The sequence below is a fragment of the Neofelis nebulosa genome, chromosome X, assembly GCF_028018385.1.
Source record: "Neofelis nebulosa isolate mNeoNeb1 chromosome X, mNeoNeb1.pri, whole genome shotgun sequence".
In the NCBI taxonomy this organism is placed as follows: domain Eukaryota; kingdom Metazoa; phylum Chordata; class Mammalia; order Carnivora; family Felidae; genus Neofelis; species Neofelis nebulosa.
Window position 1 is genome coordinate 81486345 of NC_080800.1, and position 25109 is coordinate 81511453.

At 41.5% G+C, this 25109-nt stretch overlaps 2 protein-coding genes and 1 non-coding gene across 3 annotated transcripts in view; all 3 read right to left on the reverse strand.

The window, feature by feature from the left end:
- Positions 1–115: 115 nt before the first annotated feature.
- On the reverse strand, positions 116–20058 carry XKRX (XK related X-linked). Its single transcript, XM_058712320.1, has 4 exons — positions 18542–20058; positions 13732–14000; positions 905–7201; positions 116–862 (listed from the first exon to the last, which is right to left on the reverse strand). Exons 1-3 carry the CDS (start codon positions 18874–18876, stop codon positions 6456–6458), a joined length of 1350 nt encoding a protein of 449 aa, XP_058568303.1. The 5' UTR covers positions 18877–20058; the 3' UTR covers positions 116–862; positions 905–6455.
- Positions 14725–14831, reverse strand: LOC131503262 (U6 spliceosomal RNA). The gene has a single exon (XR_009257366.1). It is a non-coding gene; the product is annotated as a U6 spliceosomal RNA (small nuclear RNA).
- The window catches only part of TRMT2B (tRNA methyltransferase 2 homolog B), an 80827-nt gene continuing 74306 nt past the window's right edge, over positions 18589–25109 (reverse strand). Inside the window, exon 6 of the mRNA XM_058712719.1 lies at positions 18589–18607. The gene's annotated coding sequence lies outside the window, so the exon portion shown is untranslated. The remainder of the gene's footprint in view (positions 18608–25109) is intronic.

Sequence of the window (25109 nt, forward strand, 5' to 3'; positions counted from 1 at the left end):
TCAGATGACCCTCAGGCCTGTTAGAAAATGCTCTTAACATGACATTAAAGCATCAAATAATCATCTTTTCCCTTTGTATTAGTTTCCTAGTGCTGTTATAATAAATGACCACAAATTGTCCTGGCTTAAAAAATGCATTTATTTTCTTACAGTTCTTTCTTATGGTCAGAAGTCCAATATCCGTTTCACTGGGCTGAAATCAAGGTGTTGGCAGGCCCTGCTCCTTCTGGAGACTCTATAGAAGAAATCTGTTTCCTTGTGTTTTACAACTTCTAGAGATGCATTCTCAGTATGTGGCCTCCTTCCTCCATCTTTAAAGTCAACAGTGTAGGTGCCTTGGTTGTTCAGTCATTTAAGCATCCGACTTTGGCTTAGGTCATGATCTCATGGTTCATGGTCTCAAGTCCCACTTCAGGTGAGCTCGAGCCCCATTTCACTCTCTCTGCCCCTTGCTCACTTGCACCCTCTCTTTCTGAAAAACAAAGCCAACAGTGTAACATCCTCAATAACCCTGCCTCCATTTTCACATCACCTTCTCTCTTATGAGGACCTTTATGATTACATCTAGCACACCCACATAATTCAGGGTAATCTCTCCATTTCAAGGTCAAGATTAGCAAACTCAGTTCCACACTTAAATCCCCCTTACCATGTAACAGAACATATTCAAAAGTTGTGATTAGGACATGGAGATCTTGGAGTGGGAGGGGCACTAATCTTCCTATTATACTCTTGTTTCCACATTTTGAATAATTTTTCATAATCTCAGCCTGTACAGTTTGTTTTTCAATTTTTTTCACCAATCTTTTCACATAGCACATACTGTATACACCTACCTCATTTTTTTAGTAGACACATAATGCTAGTTTCAGGTACACGACTTAGTGATTTGACAAGTTTATACATTATGCTTTGTTCACCACCACCAGTGTAGCTACCATCTGTCACCATATAAGGCTATTACAATATTATTGACTTATTCCTTATACTGTGCCTTTTATTCCCATGACGTATTCATTCCATAACTGGAAGCCTGTCTCTCCCTCTCTCCTTCACCCATTTGGCCCAATCCCCCACTCCCTTCCCTCTGACAACCATCAGTTTGTTCTACATATTTATAGGTCTGATTCTTTTTGTTTATTAATTTTTTTAAGATTCCACTTATGAATGAAACCATATGGTATTTGTTTTTCTTAATCTGACTTATTTCACTTAGCAGAATACACTCTATGTCCATCCACGTTGTCTCAAATGGCACAATCTCATCCTTTTATGGCTGCATGATATTCCTGTGTGTGTGTGTGTGTGTGTGTGTGTGTGTGTGTGCGTGCGCGCGCGCGCGAATAGATAACTTCCTTACCTATTCATCTATTGATAGACACTTAGGTTGCTTCCATATCTTGGCTTTTGTAAATAATGCTGCAATAAACATAGGGGTGCACATATCTTCTTAATGACTGGAAAGCATTCCAACTATAAAACTGCTAGAATTTAACCATTTACTTATAGATGTAAATTTAAATTGTTACCAATTTTTCACTGTTACAAACAGTGCTGTCATGAACTTTCCTGCACATATCTCTTTGCACAACTGTGGCTATATTGCCATAGGAAAACATTCCTAGAGATTAAAATTCTGAGACAAAAGTATGCCCATTTAATTCTGACAAATTGCCTTCCAAAAATTTGCACCAATACTTTAGTCTGATACCAGTGATGAGAACCAGTGACTGTTACCTCCAACATCACTTAAACTCAGTATTTTGTATTCACTTTTGAGTCTTTCAGCATCTATAAAGCACTTTGAAATATCCACATACGTTTTCCTGGCACAAAATGAGTTTAGTAATTGTTCGATACATTAAAGGTCAGAACAACACAAATTCACATGCACAACTCAGAGAGCTTGTCCTAGCAACAATACAATGGTAACAGAGCTAATATGTGTAAATGTGCCTTGAATATAATATAGTGTTATTCAGATGTTATCTCTATACATGAAAATGTATTCTTTTCACACTTGGTTCCCATATCTCACACAGGTTGGCCTTGCTACTTCCCAGTTTCACATGGTGTGTGCTTTGTTGCCAAGGCTCATATACTTTTACTGTGCATCCCAGAGCCTCTAAGGTCTAAAGTGTGTGCTGGTCCTTCAAGAGGAAAGGCCTAAGGTTATGGGCATGTGTGTCCCCTGATGACAGTAATAAAGCCCAATGACAAAACTTTCAGAGAATGAAGATCCCCACTCTTGGGTAGGTAAATATTTTGGAGGGTCCAGAGTCATCTGCTTTTATACTAAGGGACTTTTCAGAAACAGAACTCCATAGGTTTAGATGGAATGTCCTGGTGAACATTCTTCTTCAGCTGCACACACCACTCTTTCCCTGGAAGGAGCCATCAACTCTGTAATGCCAAGAATCATGACCTTGTGAGGTGCAGGTGTGAGGAGGCTGGCTGAAAGAGCACCAAATGTTGACCTAGGCTCTCAGGACTGTGACAGCTGGGGGAGGGACATTATTATTCAACATCCATATCCCACGGCCTGCTTTAGAACTAGGACTCAGCTTCTCAGTAGAAGTAAGGGCAGTGTTGATAAGAAGTATAAGAGAATAGGCTTTAGCATTCCCCTGCTATGACTGGTTGTTTTGAGGGGAAGAATTCATATGAAACTGAGTAGTAATTGCTCCCTCCAGCTTTATTCCCACAACCTGGATACGGAAGGTGTGTGTTTAAGAATATACAAGAGACAAAATCCTGAAACTAGAAAGGAAATGGGTCCATCTACCACTCTCCCCAGTGCTATCCCCCCACTCCCAATACCAACCTACAAGTACATATGAACACATACTCAATTTTCATTTCAGGCTTTTTAGGACTTGACCTTTTTCTCTCTAGAGTAAATTGAGTAGCTCCCCTTGATCAGGAGTATTTGTAAGAAAGAATGCTTGATATGAACCCAGCCATATCCCAGAAAATATTCCTCAAACCACTAACATATTAAAATAACTCTACAAACGACCTAACAATTTAGAGGCTTGTGTCATGATTAAGAGTATAAGCTCTGGGGGCACCCAGGTAGCTCAGTCAGTTGAGGGCCTGACTTGATTTTGGCTCAGGTCATGATCTTACAGTTTTCTGAGTTCAAGCCCTGTGCTATCAGTGCAGAGCCTGCTTGGGATTCTCTCTCTCTCCTCCTCTCTCTGCTCCTCCCCACAGCTCACATGCACTCTCTTTTTCTCTCTCAAAATGGGTGATGGGAATTGAGGAGGGCATTTGTTGGGAGGAGCACTGGGTGTTGTATCTAAGTGATAGGGAATCTACTTCCAAAACCAAGAGCACAGTCTATACACTGTGTGTTAGCTAACATGACAATAAATTATATTTAGGGAAAAAAAAGCGTATAAGCTCTGGAGACTGAGTGCTTAAGACTGAAACCTGGCTCTTATACTAGCTGTGACTTTTGCAAGTAACTTCACTTTTGTATGCCTTGGAATCTTCATCTATAAAATGGGGGGAAATAGTACTTACCTCATAAGGGTTGTTTTGAGGATTGAATGCAATAAAGCACCATGCCAGACATATAGTAAATGCTTATAAAGTATTAGCTATTATTTAATTCACCTACAGTGCCCACAATTCTATGCCCATAGTCTTTAAAGAATTTGTGGAGCAAATAGACAACTATTAGTTTAATACATTTCCTTAACATGTTCATTTGCCCATACTTAGCCTACCGAATTTCCAATAATATGAAAAAGCTGTTGCTACAATAGACTCTTTTTTCCCCTAAACTTCATGGTTTTGCCTTCCTCTTCCAAGACCCTTTTGCTGGTCCCATCTCTGCCTTTTCTCCCACTCAGGAAGACTTGCCCCTACACAAATACCCTGTATTACTTTAAGATTTCAAAGGGTAAAAAGAGAGTAGTCAATTAAAGAGGTATTTGCAGATGGGGGGGGGCTGCCTTGGTGGCTCAGTCGGTTAAGCGTCCAACTCTTGATTTTGCCTCAGGTCATCTCATGGTTTGTGGGATCAAGCCCCACATCAGGCTCTGCACTGACAGTGTGGAACCTGCTTGAGATTCTCTTTCTCTCTGTCCCTTCCACATGTGCATGTTCTCTCCCTCAAAATAAATAAATAAACTTAAAAAAGAGGTGTTTGCAGATGTAAGCATTTCCCTTGCCCCAACACCATATTCTAAAACTCCTCCTTTTCCTGTGTATCTAGAAGATTGCTATGAAACAGAAAGGCCAGCACCTATAGGAGGTTCTGAGAGTTCATTTGCATAATGTATTATTACAATCTCTTCTCTTTGGGTAAGGACAGCAGGTTTTTCAGGTTGGAAGCTGATTCACACCCCTCACCCTGAACTCCCAGCATTCCAGAGATATTAGGTTACTGAGGCTGGGGAGGATACCTGGGAAAAAATATGTCTGGTCTAGTAGAAAGGCACATTTTTCTGCCCCATGTATCTCTACTCTAGCTCTAATTGGCCTGCCTGGCTCAGTGTGTGTCGCTGTGTTCCCATAGCACCTGTACCTTAAGAAACTGATTCACATGACTTTTATGGGCAAAATTATAGTTCTATACCACTTCTGATTTTAATGTAAGGGTATATTAACCACTGGGAAGAAATTTTTGCTTGAATTCCAAAGAGACAGTGGGTTTGTCTGGAGGCCTAATAGAGTCTTTCAAAATCACCTTAAACAACAAAGTCAGAAATAGGTCGTTGTCATAAAAAGCTGACACTGCTAAGTCCCTTCATCAGAGATAAAATGAGAAATTGGATTGAAAAAGAAAATATTCACTGCTCCAAAGCAAGTCACTTTACTCTTCCCCACATTAATTATCCAATCCTTTTAGCCCCAAACAATGGTTGAAGATAGGAAAACCACACTAGACATGCCAGGAAATAGGACAATTCTGGCTAATAGCCCTGTTACTTAAAAGAGGGAGCTCCTCCACCATCATGTCCTGACATTTGGTAAAAGGAAGGGAAATGGCTAAAGATAAATTCTTAACATGATCCCAAGAGTAAAACTGGATGGGGATGAGAAGCTTTAGGTCAGATTGTTTGCGGTTTCTCACAGCACTGGTAGCAATAATTGGGACGTGCTACTAGGAATTCTCACTTTCCTGGTCTGTGAGGGGTAAGCATTAGTTAGGTAAATGCTGGGATACCATGTCCCAATAGGCAGTGGTCATACTAACCTCAATTCCTTGGTTACTTTAGAGGCATCTGGCTGGCATTCCCATCAACATGCCCAACTGATAGGAGATGTAAACACCGAGACACCCAAGAAAGGTGGATGCATTCATCCACCAGGGATGTGGGAATGAGCAGAGGGTTGATAAACATTTACTTATTAGAAAATAAAATCCTGTGGGCAAAAACCAGTACCAATGATGATTTAATGTGATCTCGTTTCCCTCCTCTGCCTTTACTCTACCTTGGAGTATTAGCCACCATCCAAACCCCAAACAACATGAAGGTAATGTCCCCTTCTCTCTCTCCTAAAAATAAAATAACAACAAAATACTCAGAACAGTAGGAGACACAAAGCAATCTTCGTTTCTCCCATACATTAGAAACATTTTCAATTACAGTTCACCTTTTCTGAAATCCACATCAACTAGTAAAACACCAAGCGCACAGAAAGGCCAGTTTGGAGGGAATCCCTGAAAATGAGGCTCCAAGTGAGAGATTTTACTCAACCACTCCATTCCATAAGCTGGAAGGAGGCCTATGCAGATCCATGAAAAAGAGTCATTCTGGCTTATGCCCTGAAGGATCCTACTAGGCACTCCCTCCTCAGAGTGTGCCTATGAAGAGCCGCTAGAAAAGAGAAGTTTTTGATGAATGATCACTAGTAAAATCCTGATGGAGAAATAACTTGTTTGAGGAGCGGCTCTTTTAATAGTGGGGGTTTTCTTTTTAAACCAGAGTTTCTCCTTGGATTTTAAAAAGCCAGCCATGCTTACAGTTACAGGTTCCACATTAATCAGCCAGTTTCCTGGGAGGTACTGATAGCTAGCAAGTTGTCACAACCTCTTATCAGTCAGGATATATTCTAATGGGATTCTGGGTTTTCAACCATAGGAAAGCTCAGTAATGCCTCAAGCAAATGAACAGAGCTACAATATCACACACAGAAAGCCTAAAGTGCTTGGAGATAAATTATCCCCAAGGGCAGCCAGACAACTGACCTGGGTGGGAGGGGTGTTAACGTATCCTCGGCCCTTCTAGGTATATAACAGCTACCCTGGTTTCCAAACATAGCAGTCAATCTTAAGGAAATAAAACCTATCTGGGAGCTGCTCTTTCTTCTTATAGGTTTACCAGAAAATTTAAGAAAATGTCCCGGTGGGTACTCACCTATGAGCCTCATCCTCTCCTTCAATTTCACAGTTGCTCTTGGCAAAACCCAACCTATCCCCAAATACCCAGAAGACAGAATCAGACAATGCTTTGCCTTGCTTCAGCATCACAGGATTGTTCTGAGTTCTCAACCCTGCCCCGGGGGTGCTGGTGGCAGCAGACACAATGGAGGTAGTCTACTACATTGTGGGTAAAGAGTGATCGCAATGGGTGCAAGTACTGGAAGAAAAGGAGCATGAAGCCAATGGAAATCAGATAAGCAATGATGAGCTGCAAAGCAATCAAGGAATGACAGTAATTCAGCAACACTTTCACTCCAAAGAACTTGAAAACCAAAACCATGATCACATTTTCTACCAATCTCACAATATAGTGCAGGCCCATATGTCCCCAGTTCTGACCTTTGTCAACAAGGTCCCTATCTGCCAATTTCAACTGCAAAGCTGACCAGCAAGAGAAGTTGATGCCAGCATAGAGGACGGTAATAGAAATCAGCACCACCAGGGTGCCGACCCGGCTGAAATTTTTCTCAATGTTATTGGGCATCTGGGCACCACTCCTCCAGAACTTCACCCAAGGCTCAAAGAGGATGATCAGGAAGTTAAGCAATAAGAAGGGCACAGCTTTCAATTTCAATGTGGCTGAGAAGAGCACCAGAATCACGAGGCGGGAAGTGATCTCCAATGTCCGCCAGATGGTGATGCAGAGGACTTCTAATGGCCCAAGGCGAATCTTGTATTCATCATACTTGATCTGGATAGCCAACATATTGCAGAGGGTAGCCCCATAGGTGACAGATATCAGGGAAAAGACCATTAGCACAGCTGTAAAAAACAAACAAAGAAAAAAACAAAAAATTGACAATCAGACTATGTTGGTGAAGCGTAGACTCTGACCCAGAGGTCCGGAGAGGTCATAGGTGAGACTTGAGGGCCCAGTTAAGAGCAAACTCACGTATGAACACAGCTATGTTAGCACAGAAAACAGCATGCACAGGGGTGCCTGGGTGGCTCAGTCAGTTAAGTGTCTGACTCTTGGTTTTGGCTCAGGTCATCTCACAGTTCGTGAGATAGAGCCCTGCATTAGGCTTCATGCTGACAGTTTAGAGCCTGCTTGGGAGTCTCTCTCTCCTCTCCCTCTGGTCCTTCCTCTGCTCAGGTGTGCAAGCTCTCTCTCTCTCAAATATTAACAAATTTTTTTTTAAAAAGAAAACAGCATGTACAGAAAAAAATGGGAATAAACTGAAATATATTTTTTTGTGATAGGTATTATACCACTTTTAAAAATCTTTTGTTTTTCTATTTTCTAAATTTCCCACAATGAACACACACTGTAATACTTTAATAATCATCTAAACATACAAAATGAACTTTGTAAAGTTTATTTATTTCAGAGAGACAAAGAGAGCCTGAGTGGGGAAGGGGCAGAGAAAGAGGGAGAGAGAATCCCAAGCAGGCTCTGTGCTGTCAGCACAGAGCCCAACATGGGGCTCAAACTCACGAAACTGTGAGATCATAACCTGAGTGGAAATCAAGAGTCAGAGGTTTGACTGTGGCACCCCACAAAATGAACTTTTTAAAAACAGTGGATCCCAAAACTAGCATTGAGAGGTCACTAACAAAAGAAGAGCATATATAAAGGGGATAGGGCAGCATCCACTTGATGAAACAGGCTTTTGAGCAAACAGTGAAGGCAGAAGGAGTTCTGAAAAAATCCAGTCCTAGGAAATTCATGGGAGTGCCTTTGATTATAGATGTCCCTTCTTTGGCATACATCCTCTTTAAGGAACTAATTTTGTATGTGCTTGTAGAATGTGTCAGAATGTATACTGGAAATTCCATGAAGGCAGAAAAGATCATGTCTATTTTGTTCACTGCTTATATCCCCAGAGTCTAACATACTGCCTGGAACATAGTAGGTGCTCACTGTTTGTGGAATTAATGAGGAATTCTGAGTTTAGAAAGGCAGCATAACATATCTACAATTAGAAGCCTTTGGTTCAGCTCTGTGAAAGCTGTGTGAAAGTCACTGAATATCTATGTGCCTTAATTCCCCAATTTACTGAGTTACTCTAGAATTGCTTGCATTAATCATCAGCAATATCAATTTATCACCCAGGTGCTTTGGTATATTTTAGGAATCTCCAAAATTCTACCAGAGTGGTTTAAAAATTAAAAAAGAAAAAAATCATAGCCCATAACATCCATACGACTATATAGAGTTGGCCCTCAAGGGTCAGGGTGCTCCATAACTTGCTACATGAAGTCTCAACTATAAGTCACACAATGGCCCTTTCTTTTTACTCCTTTCTATCAAAGAATACCAATCACTAAGAAAAATCTAGTGCTCTCAAGGAGAGTGAGAGGCCTGAGGGGTAACTCATCCAAAAAAAAAAAAAAAGCTGGAACTTTCTGTTCCCATAAAAATACTGGATCCAAGGGGCGCCTGGGTGGCTCAGTCAGTTAAGCGGCTGACTTCGGCTCAGGTCATGATCTCACGGTCCGTGAGTTCGAGCCCCGCGTCGGGCTCTGTGCTGACAGCTCAGAGCCTGGAGCCTGTTTCAGATTCTGTGTCTCCCTCTCTCTGACCCTCCCCCGTTCATGCTCTGTCTCTGTCTCAAAAATAAATAAACGTTAAAAAAAATTAAAAAAAAATAATACTGGATCCAGGGAACTGGAGGCATGGAGATGTCAACTTAATCTGCAAGAAAAGTGAAGACTTCCCCATGGAAACCCCAAAAGCAGCACAGCTTTGTTTCCAAGATCCTTTTCAGCTCTAAGTAGAGTGTTGGAATCTCAAAGATTGGAATGAGAGACTCTCTTGAAGTGTCTACCCTTAGCCTTATTTTTATTATTTTCCATGTTTATTGAGATATAATTGACATATAATATTGTATTAGTTTAAGGTGTACAACATAATGATTTGATATATTCAGCATTATAAACCACTCTTAGTCCCAGCCTTAAGAATTGATGCTCCTTGTGGACTTGGGAACATCAGAGTGTATATACATCTAGCTAAGTGTAGTGATTCTTTCCCTTAAATTAAAACTCATTTATTGATAGTAATGTAATACAAGGAAGAAAGCCTGATGCTTCCCATAAATGTAAAAACACCTTCCATCTGTCTCCCTACAAATAGACTCATGCCGTAAGATATCAAAATGCTGTTAGTGAATTTGCTCATCTACACTGATCCAGATGGCCTCCAACAGAAAAACAGATTAGAAAAGGGATAGCAAGGAGAAGACAGAAGAGTGGATGAAAATGAAGAAAACGAAACCAAAAAACTGGTTGCAAAACCTTAAGAGATGGTACTGTCAGAAATTTTTTAATAGGAGAAATCACCAAAGAATCAAAAACAAGGCCTTGGAGAAAGTTTCCCTTATATTCTTTGTATAGTGATATATGACTAGAAACATGGGTTCTGCAGGCAGACATCCTGGAGTCCAGTCCAATCTTTTCCAACTATTACTTATGAAACCATGGGGAATTTGCTTAACCTCTCAGGGACTCTCTTTCCTCATTTGTTAAAATGGGGATGACAATAATTATATCACAGGGCTGTTGTAAAAATTAAAATAATCACTTATAAAGGGTTTAGAGCAATGTTCAGAACATAGTAAATGCTATCTGCTAGCTTCTATCATTATCATCATTCCCTGTTTCCAAAATGTGTAATACATGCATTTCCCCTACTTAGGCACTACCTGACACTTAGGAAGTCAGGTAATTTAAAAATTAATGGAATACCTAGAAATAAGCCTTACAAAAATGTGCAAAACCTACAGGAAGAAAATTATACAACTTCACTAAAGTACATTTCATTACATATTTTTTAATGTACTTCAGTAAACTTGTATAGTTTTCTTGCTATAGGCCTTGCACACTTATGGTATAGATTGTGGTGATATTTCACGGATGTATACTTATCTCCAGATTCATCAAAGTGGATAAGTTTAAATAGGTAGAGACTTTTGTCAATAATACCTCAATACAGTGACTTAAAAATATTTAACAAAATGGAGAGATATATCATCTTCTAATATGAAACCAATTGATCCTGCAAAGATGTAAATTCCCTCCAAAATAACCTAAATAATTAAATGCAATCCCAATATACAGTCTCAATGAAATGTTGTTTTTTTCTTTTGTTGGTGTTATTGTTTTGCGTTTTGGTGGGAGAAGTGACAAATTGATTGTGGAAATTCATCTATTTGGAAGATTAGGCTAAATTGACCTAACAGGAGCTGTTAAAGGCCTTTGTAAGAAGTACACACAATCTAAAACAAGGAACTTAAATACATAAAAATTTAATACTTCAGAAAGCCAGAATATATAATTATATTGTGTATCTTATATGGTGTGTTGCACATGTATGTCACATCTTTTACATGTATAACATGTACATGTACTTTTAAATCATTTTTTTAATGTTGGGGCCCCTGGGTGGCTCAGTTGATTAAGCGTCTAACTTCGGTTCAGGTCATGATCTCACAGTTTGTGGGTTCGAGCCCCACATCGGGCTCTGTGCTGACAAGCTCCAGCTTAGAGCCTGAAGCCTACTTCGAATTCTGTGTCTCCCTCTCTCTCTGTTCCTCCCCTACTCATGCTCTGTCTCTCTCTCTCCTTCAAAAATAAATAAAAAAACATTAATGAAAAAAATTTGTAATACAAAAATTAATTTAATATTTATTTTTGAGAGAGAGAGAAAGAATGGGAGTGAGGGAGGAGCAGAGAGAGAAAGAGGGAGACATAGAATCTGAAGCAGGCTCCAGGCTCTGAGCTGTCAGCACAGACCCCGATGTGGGACTCGAACCCATGAACTGTGAGATCATGACCTGAGCCAAAGTCCAACACTTAATGGACTGAGCCACCCAGACACCCCAATGCACTTTTAAAATGTATATATGTACACACATATAAAACATTACACAAATGTATACATACACATTTATCTACAGCAGAGAAAGGATTAATACCAGAATAAGAAAATAACTCCTACAAATTAATAAGAAAAAGACAACCCACTAAAAAGTGTCAGTAAGAACATAAACAATTTAAAGAACACAAGAACCAACCATGAAAAGTTATTCAGCTTCCCTCACAATTTAAAGCAAGTGATTTAAGTAGTCAGTTTTTTAATTTTATAATTATACAACTAAATAATATTAAGTTTAACATATAAAGAAAAAGCACATTCATACACTACATGTGGGAATATAAATTCATACAACCTTTTGGGAGGGCTCTCTGATAAAATTCCAAACATGCATATCCTTTCACCCAGTACTTCTATTGCTAAGAATTTAGCCTATGATGTCTCATTCCAGTACACAGATACTTAGAAAGATCTTCACTGGAGCAGTTTAGAATTAGAAAAAACTTTTTTGAATGGAAAAATTAGAAACAAACTTTAATCCTACCAATAGATTAGGGAACAAGAAAGAATGGTCCAATTCATATAAGGAAAATGTACATTATATATGCATATATAAATAACCAATAAAGAAAAATAGATTGGCATACTTTTGAAAAAGACATGTTGCTAAACAAAAATGATTAATACAGTCCTTTTTGACAAAAGTACATAGATGTATATATTGTATGTATGTTTATATAGTAAAAAAATAAGTCTGGAAGGATGTATACTGAATAGTTAACAGAGATTACCTTTGGGGAGCAAAATTACATCTCTTATTTCATATATATATTCTGTGTGGTTTTGAATTTTTACTATAATCATGTCTGATTTTTATAATTAAAAAATAATGACTAAAAACAGTAACACATGGTCATAGTAAAAATTTTAAACCATATACATTTCAAACCATATAGAAGGATATAAAGTAAAAGGTAAAAGTCAACGGACTTCTCATTTTCACTGCCCAGAGGTAAATGGTTTCTTGCATATCTTTCCAGAAATTTTCTATGCATATAGGATTACTTGTAGGTCAATTGGTTTGTGCATGTATTACTTTTGTAATGTATACATATTTTAATTAGATGATTTGATAACCTTCAAAATTCTCAGGAGGAAAAACATCATCATATCCTTTTCTCTTCACACTACTGTCAATTCTAGGTATGTAAAAAGCATCAAGACCAATAGAACATCATGAACAATTTGTAGTGGAGAAAAAGAGAAAAGGGAACAAATCCCTCTTTACATTTATTTGCGACATGGGGCTTTGCCACACAGGATCAGTATCTAATAATGAGGAAATGGTTCAAAGCTGTACCCACAGCTGTACAAGCTCCAACCCAAGCAGATGAAGCTAATCTTGGGCTGTTAAAACTCATTAACAGTACTTTATCTTGACTTTGAAAACACTGACTCACATTTCCTCCTCTCCTAGAGGTCTTACTCATCTCAGGAGCCCTCTTTTACAAGTGGAAAATTAAGACTGTGACCTCTTGGGTAACTTCCTCCCCAAATCACACAGAAGGTCAGAACTGGGAGCAAGCCTCATTCTCATCAGGATTCATTCCACACCCCTTTTCCTTCTCCCCACTGGAGTGATGACATCAGTGGTTCCCAAATGCAGCTGCTCAGAATCAACTGGGGTATTTAAAAAAGATACAGATTCCTGGCCTCCCCACAGAGAGTGAATCAGGTCTGAGTAGGAGATATAATTTTTTTTAAAAGGGGCTTTCATTCAGCAATATGTTTTCTCACGATCAGTAATATTTGGGAAACTCTTATTAAAAGATGACCATCCCTAAAGCAAATCAAACAAAAAAAACCTTAGTATAATTTAAACACCCTGGGCTAGGGAAAATGTCCTACTGAGTTCTGGTATTATCAGCTTCTTCTGGGCCCAGAGAGAGTTTATCTGTGGCATTGTTAGTCTAAATGGATTACCCCAGTTTAAGAATGTGGGAGGCCTAAATGTCTGGCTCCTGAAGTTCTCTAACAGTGCTGTCCACCAGAACTTTGTGCAATGGTGGAAATGTTGTGTAATACCTGTGCTGTCCAATACAATAACCACTAATCACAGACAGCTAGTGAACACTTAAAATGTGGCTAGTATGACTGAGGAAGTAATTTTTTTATTTTTCATTTTAATTTAAATAACCACATGAGGCCAGTATATTAGATAGCTCAGGTCTGAAGTTCCTTTTTTTATTAAAAATTTTTAACGTTTATTTATTTTTGAGAAGAGAGAGACAGCATGAGCAGGGGAGGAGAGAGAAAGAGGGAGACACAGAATCTGAAACAGGATCCAGGCTCTGAGCTGTCAGCACAGAGCCCTATATGGGGCTCAAACTCACAGACCGTGAGATCATGTCAGGTCTAAAGTTCTAAGACCCCTGATTTAAATGGAGCCCTCCCCTCTCCTGACCCTACTCACCTCTACCCAGGGGGACCTCTGCAGAGATCAGAGTCACATAGAGCTGATAGGTCAGCTGGGGCACTGAGCCCAGGAAGGCTTGGATCTGTGACATACGTTTGTAGGCATTGCGGTGCATAGCCAGGGTCCGGATGGAGTGGCCCACCTCCCATTCTATCAGCACCTCCTCGTCATTTATTAGCATCTTCTTTCGGGTGAGGCTGACATAGGGCTCCTCCTGCCCCTTTTTCTTCCACAGTGTGAGGTACTTAATCATGGCCTCCAAACATCTGTGGAAGTAAAGCATCACAGGCACTTAACTAAAGCTGTCCTGGGAAGGAAGGCTGTAGTAGGGGTGAGAGGTGAATAATACATAAACTCGGGGAGTTTGTGCTACTTTTTACCATTCCTTTTTTCCCATTCTACCCATTTGTCATGAGTCAAAGAGTTGGTCATGCCTTCTACAAGTTACTTGAGTCTAAATCTTTTTTTTTTTTTTGTCCAGTTGGTCATCTACTGACTTAAGAACACCATTTCAGAGTGGGTTTTTTTTTTTTGAAGATTTAAGGAATTGCTTTGTCTCAAGAACAGGTATATGGTAGGGGAACCTGGGTGGCTCAGTTGGTTAAGCAAATGACTTCAGCTCAGGTTCTGATCTCACGGTTTGTGGGTTTGAGCCCCACAGCGGGCTCTGTACTGACAGCCCAGAGCCTGAAGTCTGCTTCAGATTCTGTGTCTCCCTCTCTCTCTGCCCCTTCCCCCACTCGTGCTCTGTCTCTATCAAAAATAAACATTAAAAATTTTTAAATAAAAAAAATAGGACTATGGTAGAAAAGTGCCTTGAACACAAAGATATTATGTAAATAATGTGGTGAGAGAAAATAGTAAAGTTTTTTTTTTTTAAGACTCTGTGGGTGATTTTTTTTCCTCCCAAACTTTTAAATTCTAGTCAGTTAACATACAGTGCAATATTGATTTCAGGAGTACAATTAAGTAATTCATCAATTACATACAAAAAATATGGAACGCTTCATGAATTTGCAGGTCATCCTTGTGCAGAGACCATGCTAATCTTCGTTGTATCATTCCAATTTTAGTATATGTGCTGCCAAAGTGAGCACAATGATGAAGGTTCTTAAAGGCCCTGGTTTTCATAACACCTCAAGTTCCTGAGGTAAAGTTTTCTTTATGCAAAGCATTTACCTCCATACTTGGGGCTTTTGAGTTCTGCTTTTTTCAAGACAAAGCTGACAACTATAACTGTCTTGCCAAAACTTCTTACATCTAGAAAACACATCAGCTATACAGTGATGCCACTCAATAACAAAGGTACTTAAAAGACTTGACAACTCAGAACTGAATGTGCCACATACCTAGGGAACATCAAAAGCATCTAAAAGTTGCTTCAGGGGGGCCTCTTGACCTATCTGGTGCCAAAAGCCTTTTAAACTTCTTTCTTTACAAGAGGAAAACATCCTTATGAGAGCCTACCAACCTTAGTGATAAGTGTGATAGTGATAAGACCATATTTCCTGCTGTATCCCTCCCATCTCCCCCATGTAAATCAGAAATCTTTAAGCAATTCTGATGTGGTGAGTAGAAGAAAAGCAACTAGAACATTTTGTTCCAGAACACCTTAGTTATCACTTCCTCCACTCACCCTGACAGGAATGGAAACTGTGGACCATTATGATAAGAACAGCTATGGTGAAAATTAAGCCATCTTTCCTGATTGAGGGCATGGGTTGTATTTATCTTACCTACCACACTTACCACATGGTGAGTATTTGATCAATATTTTCTGAGCAAATGAAAGAGTAAGAAGGAAGAAAAAGTAAGAAGTAAGCAGGGTGAGAAATGATGGGAGGAGAGGATGATCATAATGGCAATGTAATTTAATGGAAAAAAATAGGCTAAAGATGAGCTCAGAGACTTATATGCTTTCTAGGCCTTTGGCTCCCAATAGGAAGGTTTGGAATATGTGCTGGCTGCCATTCTCCACAGGATCCTTTGAGACTGGGGCATATGTGTTATTCTGAAGCATGATGTTTCAAACTCTAAAATCTGGGAGAGGAAAAGATGGAAGGAAGAGAGAACAGAGGAGAAAAAAGCTAAATGCGTTTCCAACAAAAGATTTTAGATTTTTAACCAAGGCTCATCAGTGCTATTCCTTAATAAAATATTGGGGGAGGTAGTGACACAAAGCATTCTGTTTATGCTTCTAAAGGCTATTTACTAGTTTAAGTAAGGGTGTTCACCTTGCTTCTAAGCTTCAGTAAATTAGAGTACATTTTCATTTTCAGAAGTAGTTTTGCTTTTCAGATAAGGGAGCCAGGCCCTCTAAATACCTCCCTCCGTGTGCCTAATAGCACTAATCAAGTTCCTCTCTACCAAAAAGTAATTTGCCTTGAAAATAAGCATATCAAGGATACAATTTACGAGCTTTTAATATTTCTTCCCTGCTGTCAGGTTAGCTGAGATTATAAATGCTTTCCAATCATTTCTAGTGAAAGCTAAATAACAAAAGTGAAATACAGTACACAACACTCCAAATGGAGCGTCCACATCAAAGATGGCTTGGGAGCCCACAAAGCAAAGGAGGGAAGTCTAAACTATGGACTGGGGCAGGACTTGCTGAAATTTGTATCTTGACAGTGCTTGATCTGTTAATTCAATATATTGCATTTGAAAGGGGAGAGAAGAATGGTTTCCTTGCACCTCTAGTGACATCTATAAATTTCTTTGCTAAGTTCAAGATGAGGTCTGTTGCAGCTTACCTTCAAAGATTTAGAATTGGAAAGGACCTTTGGATTCCTTAGTCCGAAGGTTGCATATAGGCCAGCTGAGTCACATCTCACCAACAGCTATGGTTTGGCCCATACATACATTTTTATGTAATGAGTCAAATTATCAAAATTTAAAATGATGTTTCATATAATATCCTGTCTTGGAATCTCCTCCTGAAAAGTTGGGGAATCTGGAAACATTGTGTCTAAATTCTAACAGTGTAACAATGGGTTGGAAATGTAGTGCAGCTGCCTCCTTTAGGCAAATCATGCAGACTCCAGCTTGCCACTGCTAGTCACCGCTCTATACTATTTCTCTAACACTGAGATTTTGTTTTCCTTTATCATCACACATTGAAGCTACTGGTTTTCCCATACTTGGTCTACTTCACTCATTTATGAGACCTGCCTGGCCCCTGTAAGCATTTGTCTTTGAGACCCATGATCTAGCCCAACCCATTTATTGTACAGATGAATAAACTGGGGCCTAAGGCATTTTCAGAAACTTCACCAAAGCCATGCAACTGGTCAATGACACAGGACTAGACTCCAAGCCACTGGAATTCCAGACTACTATTTCTGCTGATATCCAATATTTTCTCTAATGGAGCCTGATCAATCCCTCCTTGAACATAAATTGATTTAAATTTTTTTTTAAGTAGGGGAGTTCCATCCTTAAACAGTTTCACACTGTGTTTAGTTCTGTAATGATGAAATATCTTCCCACTGCAATTACATCAACACTCTGACACATTCTTCAGCTGATTGCAGGTTTCTGCCTCTCTTGCAATCAAGACAAACCTGGTCCATTCCTTCCTCCTGACTTCATAAGTTTTGCAATGTCTCCCTACCTTGAAAATCTCATAGCATCCAGATGAGACTGCTGACACAGATGCCTGTCTTCTTAAGATAAGGCACATTCTCATCCCTTCAAGGCAATCTTAAATGGAAAGACTTGATACTATTATATTGCGCTACAGTATCCAGATGGAGAGATGGACTATCTTTCTTTGCCCCCTCTAACCATGTACCTTTATTGCAGAAATATACAAAGTGAGAAACAGGAGACTGATGAACCAATACAGAAAATGAACTACAGGGTGCCTGGGTGGCTCAGTTGGTTAAGTTTCCAACTTCCTTTGGCTCAGGCTCAGGTCATGATCTCGTGGTTCATGAATTCAAGCCCCACATCAGGCTCTGTGCTGAAAGCTCCGAGCCTGGAGCCTGCTTTGGATTCTGTGTCTCCCTCTCTCTCTCTGCCCCTCCCCACTCATGCTCTCTTTCAAAAATAAACATTTAAAAAAATGAACTACAATGGGTTGGGGTACTAGATGACCACAAATAGCTTAAAATATTTTCTGGATGTCAAATAACTCTGGAAAATTTGGAAATGGCAGCAGCACGAGCCCAAGCAGCTCAGGGTAAAGAAATTGAACGTGAGATCCAATTTATAGAGTGTTTTAAAAGGCAGAGTCAAACTAACACACTCTGAAGTTACGGCCCATGTGCACAGGTTGACCTCATCAGCTGGTCCTCCCGATACCAATTTTCACAATTCAAATCCAAATAGCAAACACTAATGAAGTCTTATCAGCGGTACTGTACCTGGTTTTACAACATAGGTACATGGCACATGTTCACTGCGGTGGCATTTAAGGTTTCAGATAAAGTTTTTTTAGATGGTAGGCAGGGAAGCCAAGAGTGGAACGGAATGGGAGAAATGATTAGATCAGAGACACAGTTTCAGTCTTGTGAATATTAGCTTCATCTTTCTCTGCATAAATCGAGTGGGGGAGAAATTCAAAAGTTGCTCACCGGGGTGCCTGGATAATTCAGTCGGTTAAGTGTCCCACTTTGGTTCAGGTCATGATCTCCCAGTTCGTGAGTTTGAGCCCTGCATCCAGCTCTGTGCTGACAGCCCAGAGCTTGGAGCCTGCTTCAGATTCTGTGTCTCCCTCTCTTTCTGCCCCTCCCCCACTCGTGCACGCTCTCTCTCTCAAAAATAAACAATTAAAATTTTTTTTTAAAAGTAAAAAGTTGCTCACCTGACAATAGGTCCCAAGAGGATTAGATGCATAAACAATGATAGCGGCTTGTCTTTGGCCAGATCTCTGTGGACAAAAATGAGGGTCAACTGGACCATAATGGATGAAAACATAAAGAAGGATAAGGTGTATGTCATCCAGTAGGTTTCACTATTCTTACGATAGATTCTAACCATGTACACGGCAGATGCAGCCTCCCCACAGTACAAAAAGGTAGAGAAGAGGATGCCAAATGGAAAGGTAAATCGGGGGTTGGCCCCACGGATGACATCTTCCTCCAGAGATGAAATTGGATCCATGTTAGGCTCCTCAGGAATTTCATAAACTCGGTCCATTGTCGAGGTTCTGAGTGTTGCAGTCTGGTCTTCAGAGCAATCCCCACCCCACCCAAGGGAACCCTGTAGCCACTGCAGTCCAAGTATCGGTGAAGAGAGCTGTCAAGTACAATTCCAGAACGGAGATCTGTTAGAGCAAGAGACCCCTCTTCCTAGTCTCAAGTTACACTTGTTGGAGTCTGGGATGGTGAGTCCAGAAGTACCACTTTGAACTTGACTCTTCATTGGCCCAGGATTCCAATCGTCCACATACGTGCTGTGAAACCTGGACAAGGCAAAAGCAAGCATTTTAGCGCCCAGTCCGAAGTCCAATTCCAGGCACGTGAAAGGCCATGGGGACTGCTGTTTCCTGTGCCGCTTCTTGGCGCAGCCCCCCCAGGGAGGGGGGTAGCCACTCTGTCCGGGCACCAACACTCGGCAGCTACTCCGGACGAATCCTGACCAGTATGCCCTCTCAAACCGGCCGAGAACTGAACCAGGGCGGAAGAGCGGGTGCAGCCTGAGCGTCCCTTCGGGGGTTTATTTCAGTGCCCAGGTATCCTAACCATCGCTAGGCTCTGGTTATTAGCTTGCCTGCTCGCCGGCGCTCTCTCCAGGACCTGCGAAGAGTCGAGGGTACTCGGGCGGACTCCAGGGATTCCCCAAGCCCCGCCCCCAAGGCAGCTAGCAGGCCGGGGCCCCGAGCGCAATCTCCAATCTCCCAGGAGAGAAGCAGGGTGCGCGCGCGCGCGGTAGGATCAACACAAGGCTAAACGTACTTCTTTTCTACAGAGAAACTTTGCTAGCTAGAAGCACGACGTGCGGGACGCCAGCCCCGGAGGGCAAAGGCAGATGTCACCAAACTCTTGGGTTCCGCCTGCCGCTGGGGTCCTCCCTGGTCTGCAGTTCTAGCTGCGGGAGGTCGGCAGCTTCTGGAACTCAGGCAATTATGGCGGGGGCGGGCGAAGTGGGAGGGACAGCTGGGGCCGAGCAAAAAACCAGCCTGCGAGTTCCAGGGCAGGCAGCCCAAGGATGCGCCGGGCGGAGAGGCGTGGCAAAAAAGGGCTTGGGCCAGTCTTCGGAATTGCTTTCCACCACGAACCCCGGATCCCAGAGGGAGCCACAGCTTTCCTCTTCCCCAAAAGCAGCAGACGCCCACTTCTACCCCGCCCTCCCGAACTAGCTCGCTTGCACACTTGCTCAACTCACGCTGTTAGGCAGGTGCGTCTCTGTCTGCCTCAGGGTTGAACTTCCCTAGGTCCTATTGCCCTCCAGATAATATCATGATGGGGTGGGGCGGAGGAGACCTGAGAGGCAATTGGGCCATAGTTTCCTTTCTGGGCAAGACTGTGTGCAGCAAAGGTAAGATAGAAACGGATAGTGGGGTGTCAGGACTCAAGGTCAGCCTACAGACACCTGAAAACTCATATGCCTTGATTTCCCCATTTGCAAGATGAGGCCAGGATAGGAACTTTAAAATGAACTTTCAGGTCTTTGGCTGGAAGGTTCTGAAGAGGTGCCAAATTCTAAATAGACTGGAGACGAGCCAAAGGAACTGCTAGTAAAAACTGAGAGGGATGTCTTACAGAGCTCAGAATATTGCCAGGATTCTTAAGATCACCCCTCCCCCACCTCACTGAGCTTTTGTTTTCATGCCTTCATTTGCATAATTCTAAATCCCAGAGAAAAAGAGAAAGCACCTGCCTCCTGGTAATAATATAAATATAGCCTCCTGTGCCAATCTCCTTTTGCTGCAGGAAGTCATTAAAAAGAATCTATGTGAGGAGTGGCCAACTAGCACCCACCAAAATGATGGTCTCAAGAAAGATTTATTCTTGGCGTGGTGTTGAATTTGAAGATTTCTGCAATTGCTGTTCCCTTTCCCCAGGGCTGATTCGGGGACAAATCAATGTCTAAATGTTGTTGCCTTTGAAGCAGGCACACTATTTTGGTCTGCACCTGTGCTAGCAGCTGGGTTAACAGGCCGATCCTTCCTCCCTTCCTTTGCACAAGTCAGGCCAACATGCAGAACGCTTCACATAGGGTGTTAATTGGCTTGGCCTTTCCAACTGGGTTCTCCACCAACAGTACAGGGGGAAGAACTTCTGGGGGCTTCTTAGGAACCTGTTCCTCAGATGGATCTCAAGTAGGGTGACAATCTCATCTCAATTTGCTGAGATGGGATAAGTTGGTTACGCTAGCACGGGAGACCAAAGTTTTTCTTTTAGCCTTTCTTCCTTCCCTGTGCCCTCACCACCCCACAAATACACAAATTGAAAAGGCCTTCCTACTTTGTTCCTAAACAACTCTTTTGGATGCTATTAAAGGCTTTCTGTTATCACCACGCTGCTTCCCTCTCCAACTTCATTGTCCACATTACCCTACCACACATTCTTTGCTCCAGTCCAGCAAATTTTCTCATTTAATTATACTTGCCTTGCTCACTCCCACCTCTGTGTCTTGAGGTCATTTACAGGCTCCTTCACTCTTTTCTCCATTTATCCAAACCCTAAACTTCTTTCAAGGGTCAGCTCAACGACTACCTCCTCCAGGAAACCTTTCTCCTCCCCAACCCTCACTTTTCTCTCTTTTTGTGCTCCTGGCACAAGCTTTCTTGCACTAGCCCTTCAACTGTTTCTGTGTTTGCCCTGCCTACCCAACAGAAGTTTAGACTGAGGGAGGGATGCTCAATTAATGTTTATTATGGTTCTTGTTGATGACAACAATACTTTAAAAATGGTGATGATGAGGGGGGCCTGGGTGGCTCAGTCAGTTAAGTGTCTGACTTCTGCTCAGGTCATGATCTCCTGGTTTGTGTGCTCGAGCCCTGCATCGTGCTCTGTGCTGACAGCTCAGAACCTGAAGCCTGCTTCAGATTCTGTGTCTCCCTCTCTCTCTGTCCCTCCCCTGCTCATCCTCCCTCTCTCTCTCTCTCAAAAATAAACAATTTTTTAAAAAATTGTTTAAAAAATTTTTTTAAAGAATTAAAAAAAATGGTGATGATGATGAATCTTCCTCTCCCACACTTCCTCCAGGAAACCATGCAAGACTCAGGCACACTCCTTTCTAAAAGCTGTAGCCACTGTAGCTGGGGCATAAAGTCCTTTGGGACACCTACTGCCTCAGTTAGCCATTCAGCTCACAAGAGCATGCCAGCCCACATGATATGTCCCTTCTTCGAGTTCCTACAGCACTTTTTTTTTGTCAACACCATGGTTTACTACCAAATTACAAATTATTTCAAGTATATTAATTTTTATTCCACAACTACATTTTGTCATAAGCTCCTTAAAGGCAGAGCCTCTACTGTTAAACTTTTTTTTGGATTCCCCCATGGCTGATATAGACCTGTAAGTTTCCTGCCATCTGATCCTCCTCACCCACCAGCTACTCTATTTTCAGCTCTAGGACTCTCTTTAGGTCACTAAATCCTCTGGTCTCTTATTTCTTTGTTCCTTTTGCCTTGCTGGGAGAAACTGAGAATTTGCCCTGTTTCTGTCCAACTCTCTTTCCTTATAGGCAATCTCTCCAGTCCTTTATTCTTCTTAGGAGTAGAGACACTGGAAATGTTGACAGTCATGAGACTACTGAGGCCCTGGGAACACCTTCAAAATTAAGACCACTCATCTCCCAAAAACTGGTCATCTGAGGTGATATCCCTAGGCAGCCCCCTGAATACTTGCTAGTGTTCATGGTCAATTTCCTCTTCTTGCAGAACCAAAGTTCTGCAGGCAAGGGAGACCCAAGATTTTACTTTCTTGCAACACTTCCAATTCCAACTCAGCAGGAAGAGTCTAAAAGCTCTTGGCATCTTTATTAGCATTCAGAACACCTCTGAACCACACAAGCCTCTGGGATAGGTTTTAGCTTTCAAAGCCACTGAGGGCAGGGCTGACTTGTAAGAGGTAGCTGGCATGCAGGAAAGAAGAGGAAAGGACAGGTGCCCAGGTGGCTCAGTCAGTTAAGCGTCTGACTTCAGCTCAGGTCATAATCTCCTGGTTCGTGAGTTCGAGCCCTGCATCAGGCTCTGTGCTGACAGTTCAAAGCCTGGAGCCTGATTCAGATTCTGTGTCTCCCTCTCTCTCTGCCCCTTCCCCGTTCACACTCTGTCTCTCTCACTCTCTCTCAAAAGTAAATAAACACTGCAAAAAATTTAAAGAGGAGAGGAAGGAGTGAAATGTGCAAGTGGCTGATAGTCATCATAGAATACTAGCTGGTGGGAGGTGATGTGCAAGGCCCAGAGAATCTGGTAGCTAGGATGGAACAATGGTTTCCTTCTATAGAAAGCTCAGTTTGAACTGTTAGAATCATAATAATTTTTTAATGTTTATTTTTTTCTGAGAGAGAGAGACAGAGTGCGAGCAGGGGAGGAGCAGAGAGAGGGATACACAATCTGAAGCAGGCTCCAGGCTCTGAGCTGTCAGCACAGAGCCAGACACGGGGCTCAAACACACAGACTGTGAGATCATGACCTGAGCTGAAGTTGGACACTTAACTGACTGAGCCACCCAGGCGCCCAGAACTGTTAGAATATTTAAAAGATATCTAATGCAAAATCAGTTACATAGCCTCTGGACCTTCTCTTTTCACTGTACGCTCCCTAAGGACAGAGAATTTTCCTATCCTTTTCAGAGCCACTCCTTCATCAGTATCATCCATAGGTGAGATCTGGGCCTGGAGTTAAAACACAAGGGAGTTCCCTGGAGCCCTTCTCCCTAGCATTTTTGTTTTTTAAAATCTGGTTAAAGGGCATCTGGGTGGGGGTGCCTGGGTGGCTCAGTTGGTTAGTCGGCCAACTTCGGCTCAGGTCATGATCTCACGGTTCATGGGTTTGAGCCCTGCATCAGGCTCTGTGCTGACAGCTTGGAGCCTGGAGCCTGGAGCCTGCTTCAGAATCTGTGATTCCCCCACTCTCTCTGTACCCTTCCCAGCTCATGCTCTGTCTCTGTCTCTCAAAGAATAAATAAACGTTAAAAAAATTTTTTTAAAAAAAAGGGCATCTGGGTGGCTCAGTTAAGCATGACTCTTGATTTCATCTCAGGTCATGATCTCGCAGTTTGTGGGTTCGAGGCCTGCACCAGGCTCCACACTGTTAGTGCGGAGCCTGAGGGAGATTCTCTCTCTCCCTTCTCTCTCTGCCCATACCCCGCTTGCTCTTTCACAAAATAAATAAATAAACTTTAAAATTTTTAATAAAAATCTGGTTAAAATTACCATCTAAATTAGCATTGTCAGGGAAGAAGTGCTATTGCAAAATGCGGCATGGAATTTGGGGACAATGGGTGTTGCCAGGCAGATGGCAAGCTCTACATACATTGCCTAGTAGACGGGAGGGACAGGACAGAGGAGTGTGATAGTTAGTATTTATTTTTTAAGTCTTGTTTTTTGTTTTTTTTTAAATAATGGCTATACTGAGATCTGATTCACATACCATACAATTCACCCATTTAAAGGGTAATATTCAATGGATTTAGTACGAAGTTGTGCAGCCATTACCATTACCTAATTCCAGAACATTTTCATTACCCCCAAAAGAAACCCCATACCCATTAAGCCCTTGCTACCCATTCCGCTCCCCCACCCAGCCCTAGACAACCAGTAATCTACTTTCCATCTCTATGGATTTATCTATTCTGGACATTTCAAATAAATTGAATCATACAATATATGGCCTTTTGTGTGTCTGGCTTCTTTCACTTAGCATAATGTTATCAAAATTCATCCACGTTGTAGAATGTATTAGCATTTCATTTCTTTTTATGGTGAATAATATTCCATTGTATGAATATATCACATTTTGTTTATCCATTTATAAGTTTACGGACATCAGGGTTTGTATTAGGGTTTTCCAGAGAAACAGAACAGGAGGGTAGGGCAGGGCAGGGAGATAGTTTAAAGAATTGGCTCACACCATTATGAGGGCTGCTTTGCAGGGCAGGCAAGCAGGATGCAAATTCAGGAAAGAGTTGATGTTGCAGTCTTGAGTACAAAGGCTGCAAACAGAACTCTTTTTAATTAAGCTTTTAATTTAAATTCCAGTATTATTAACATACAGTGTTATATTAGTCTCAGGTGTATGATATAGTGATTCAACAATTCCATACATTACTCAGCACTCATCAGGACAAATGTACACTCCTTAATTCCCTTCACCTATTTCACCCATTCTGCCCCACCCACCTGCCCTCTGGTAACTATCAGTTTGTTCTCTATTGTTAAGAGTCTGTTTCGTAAACAGATGTGAACATATGGGA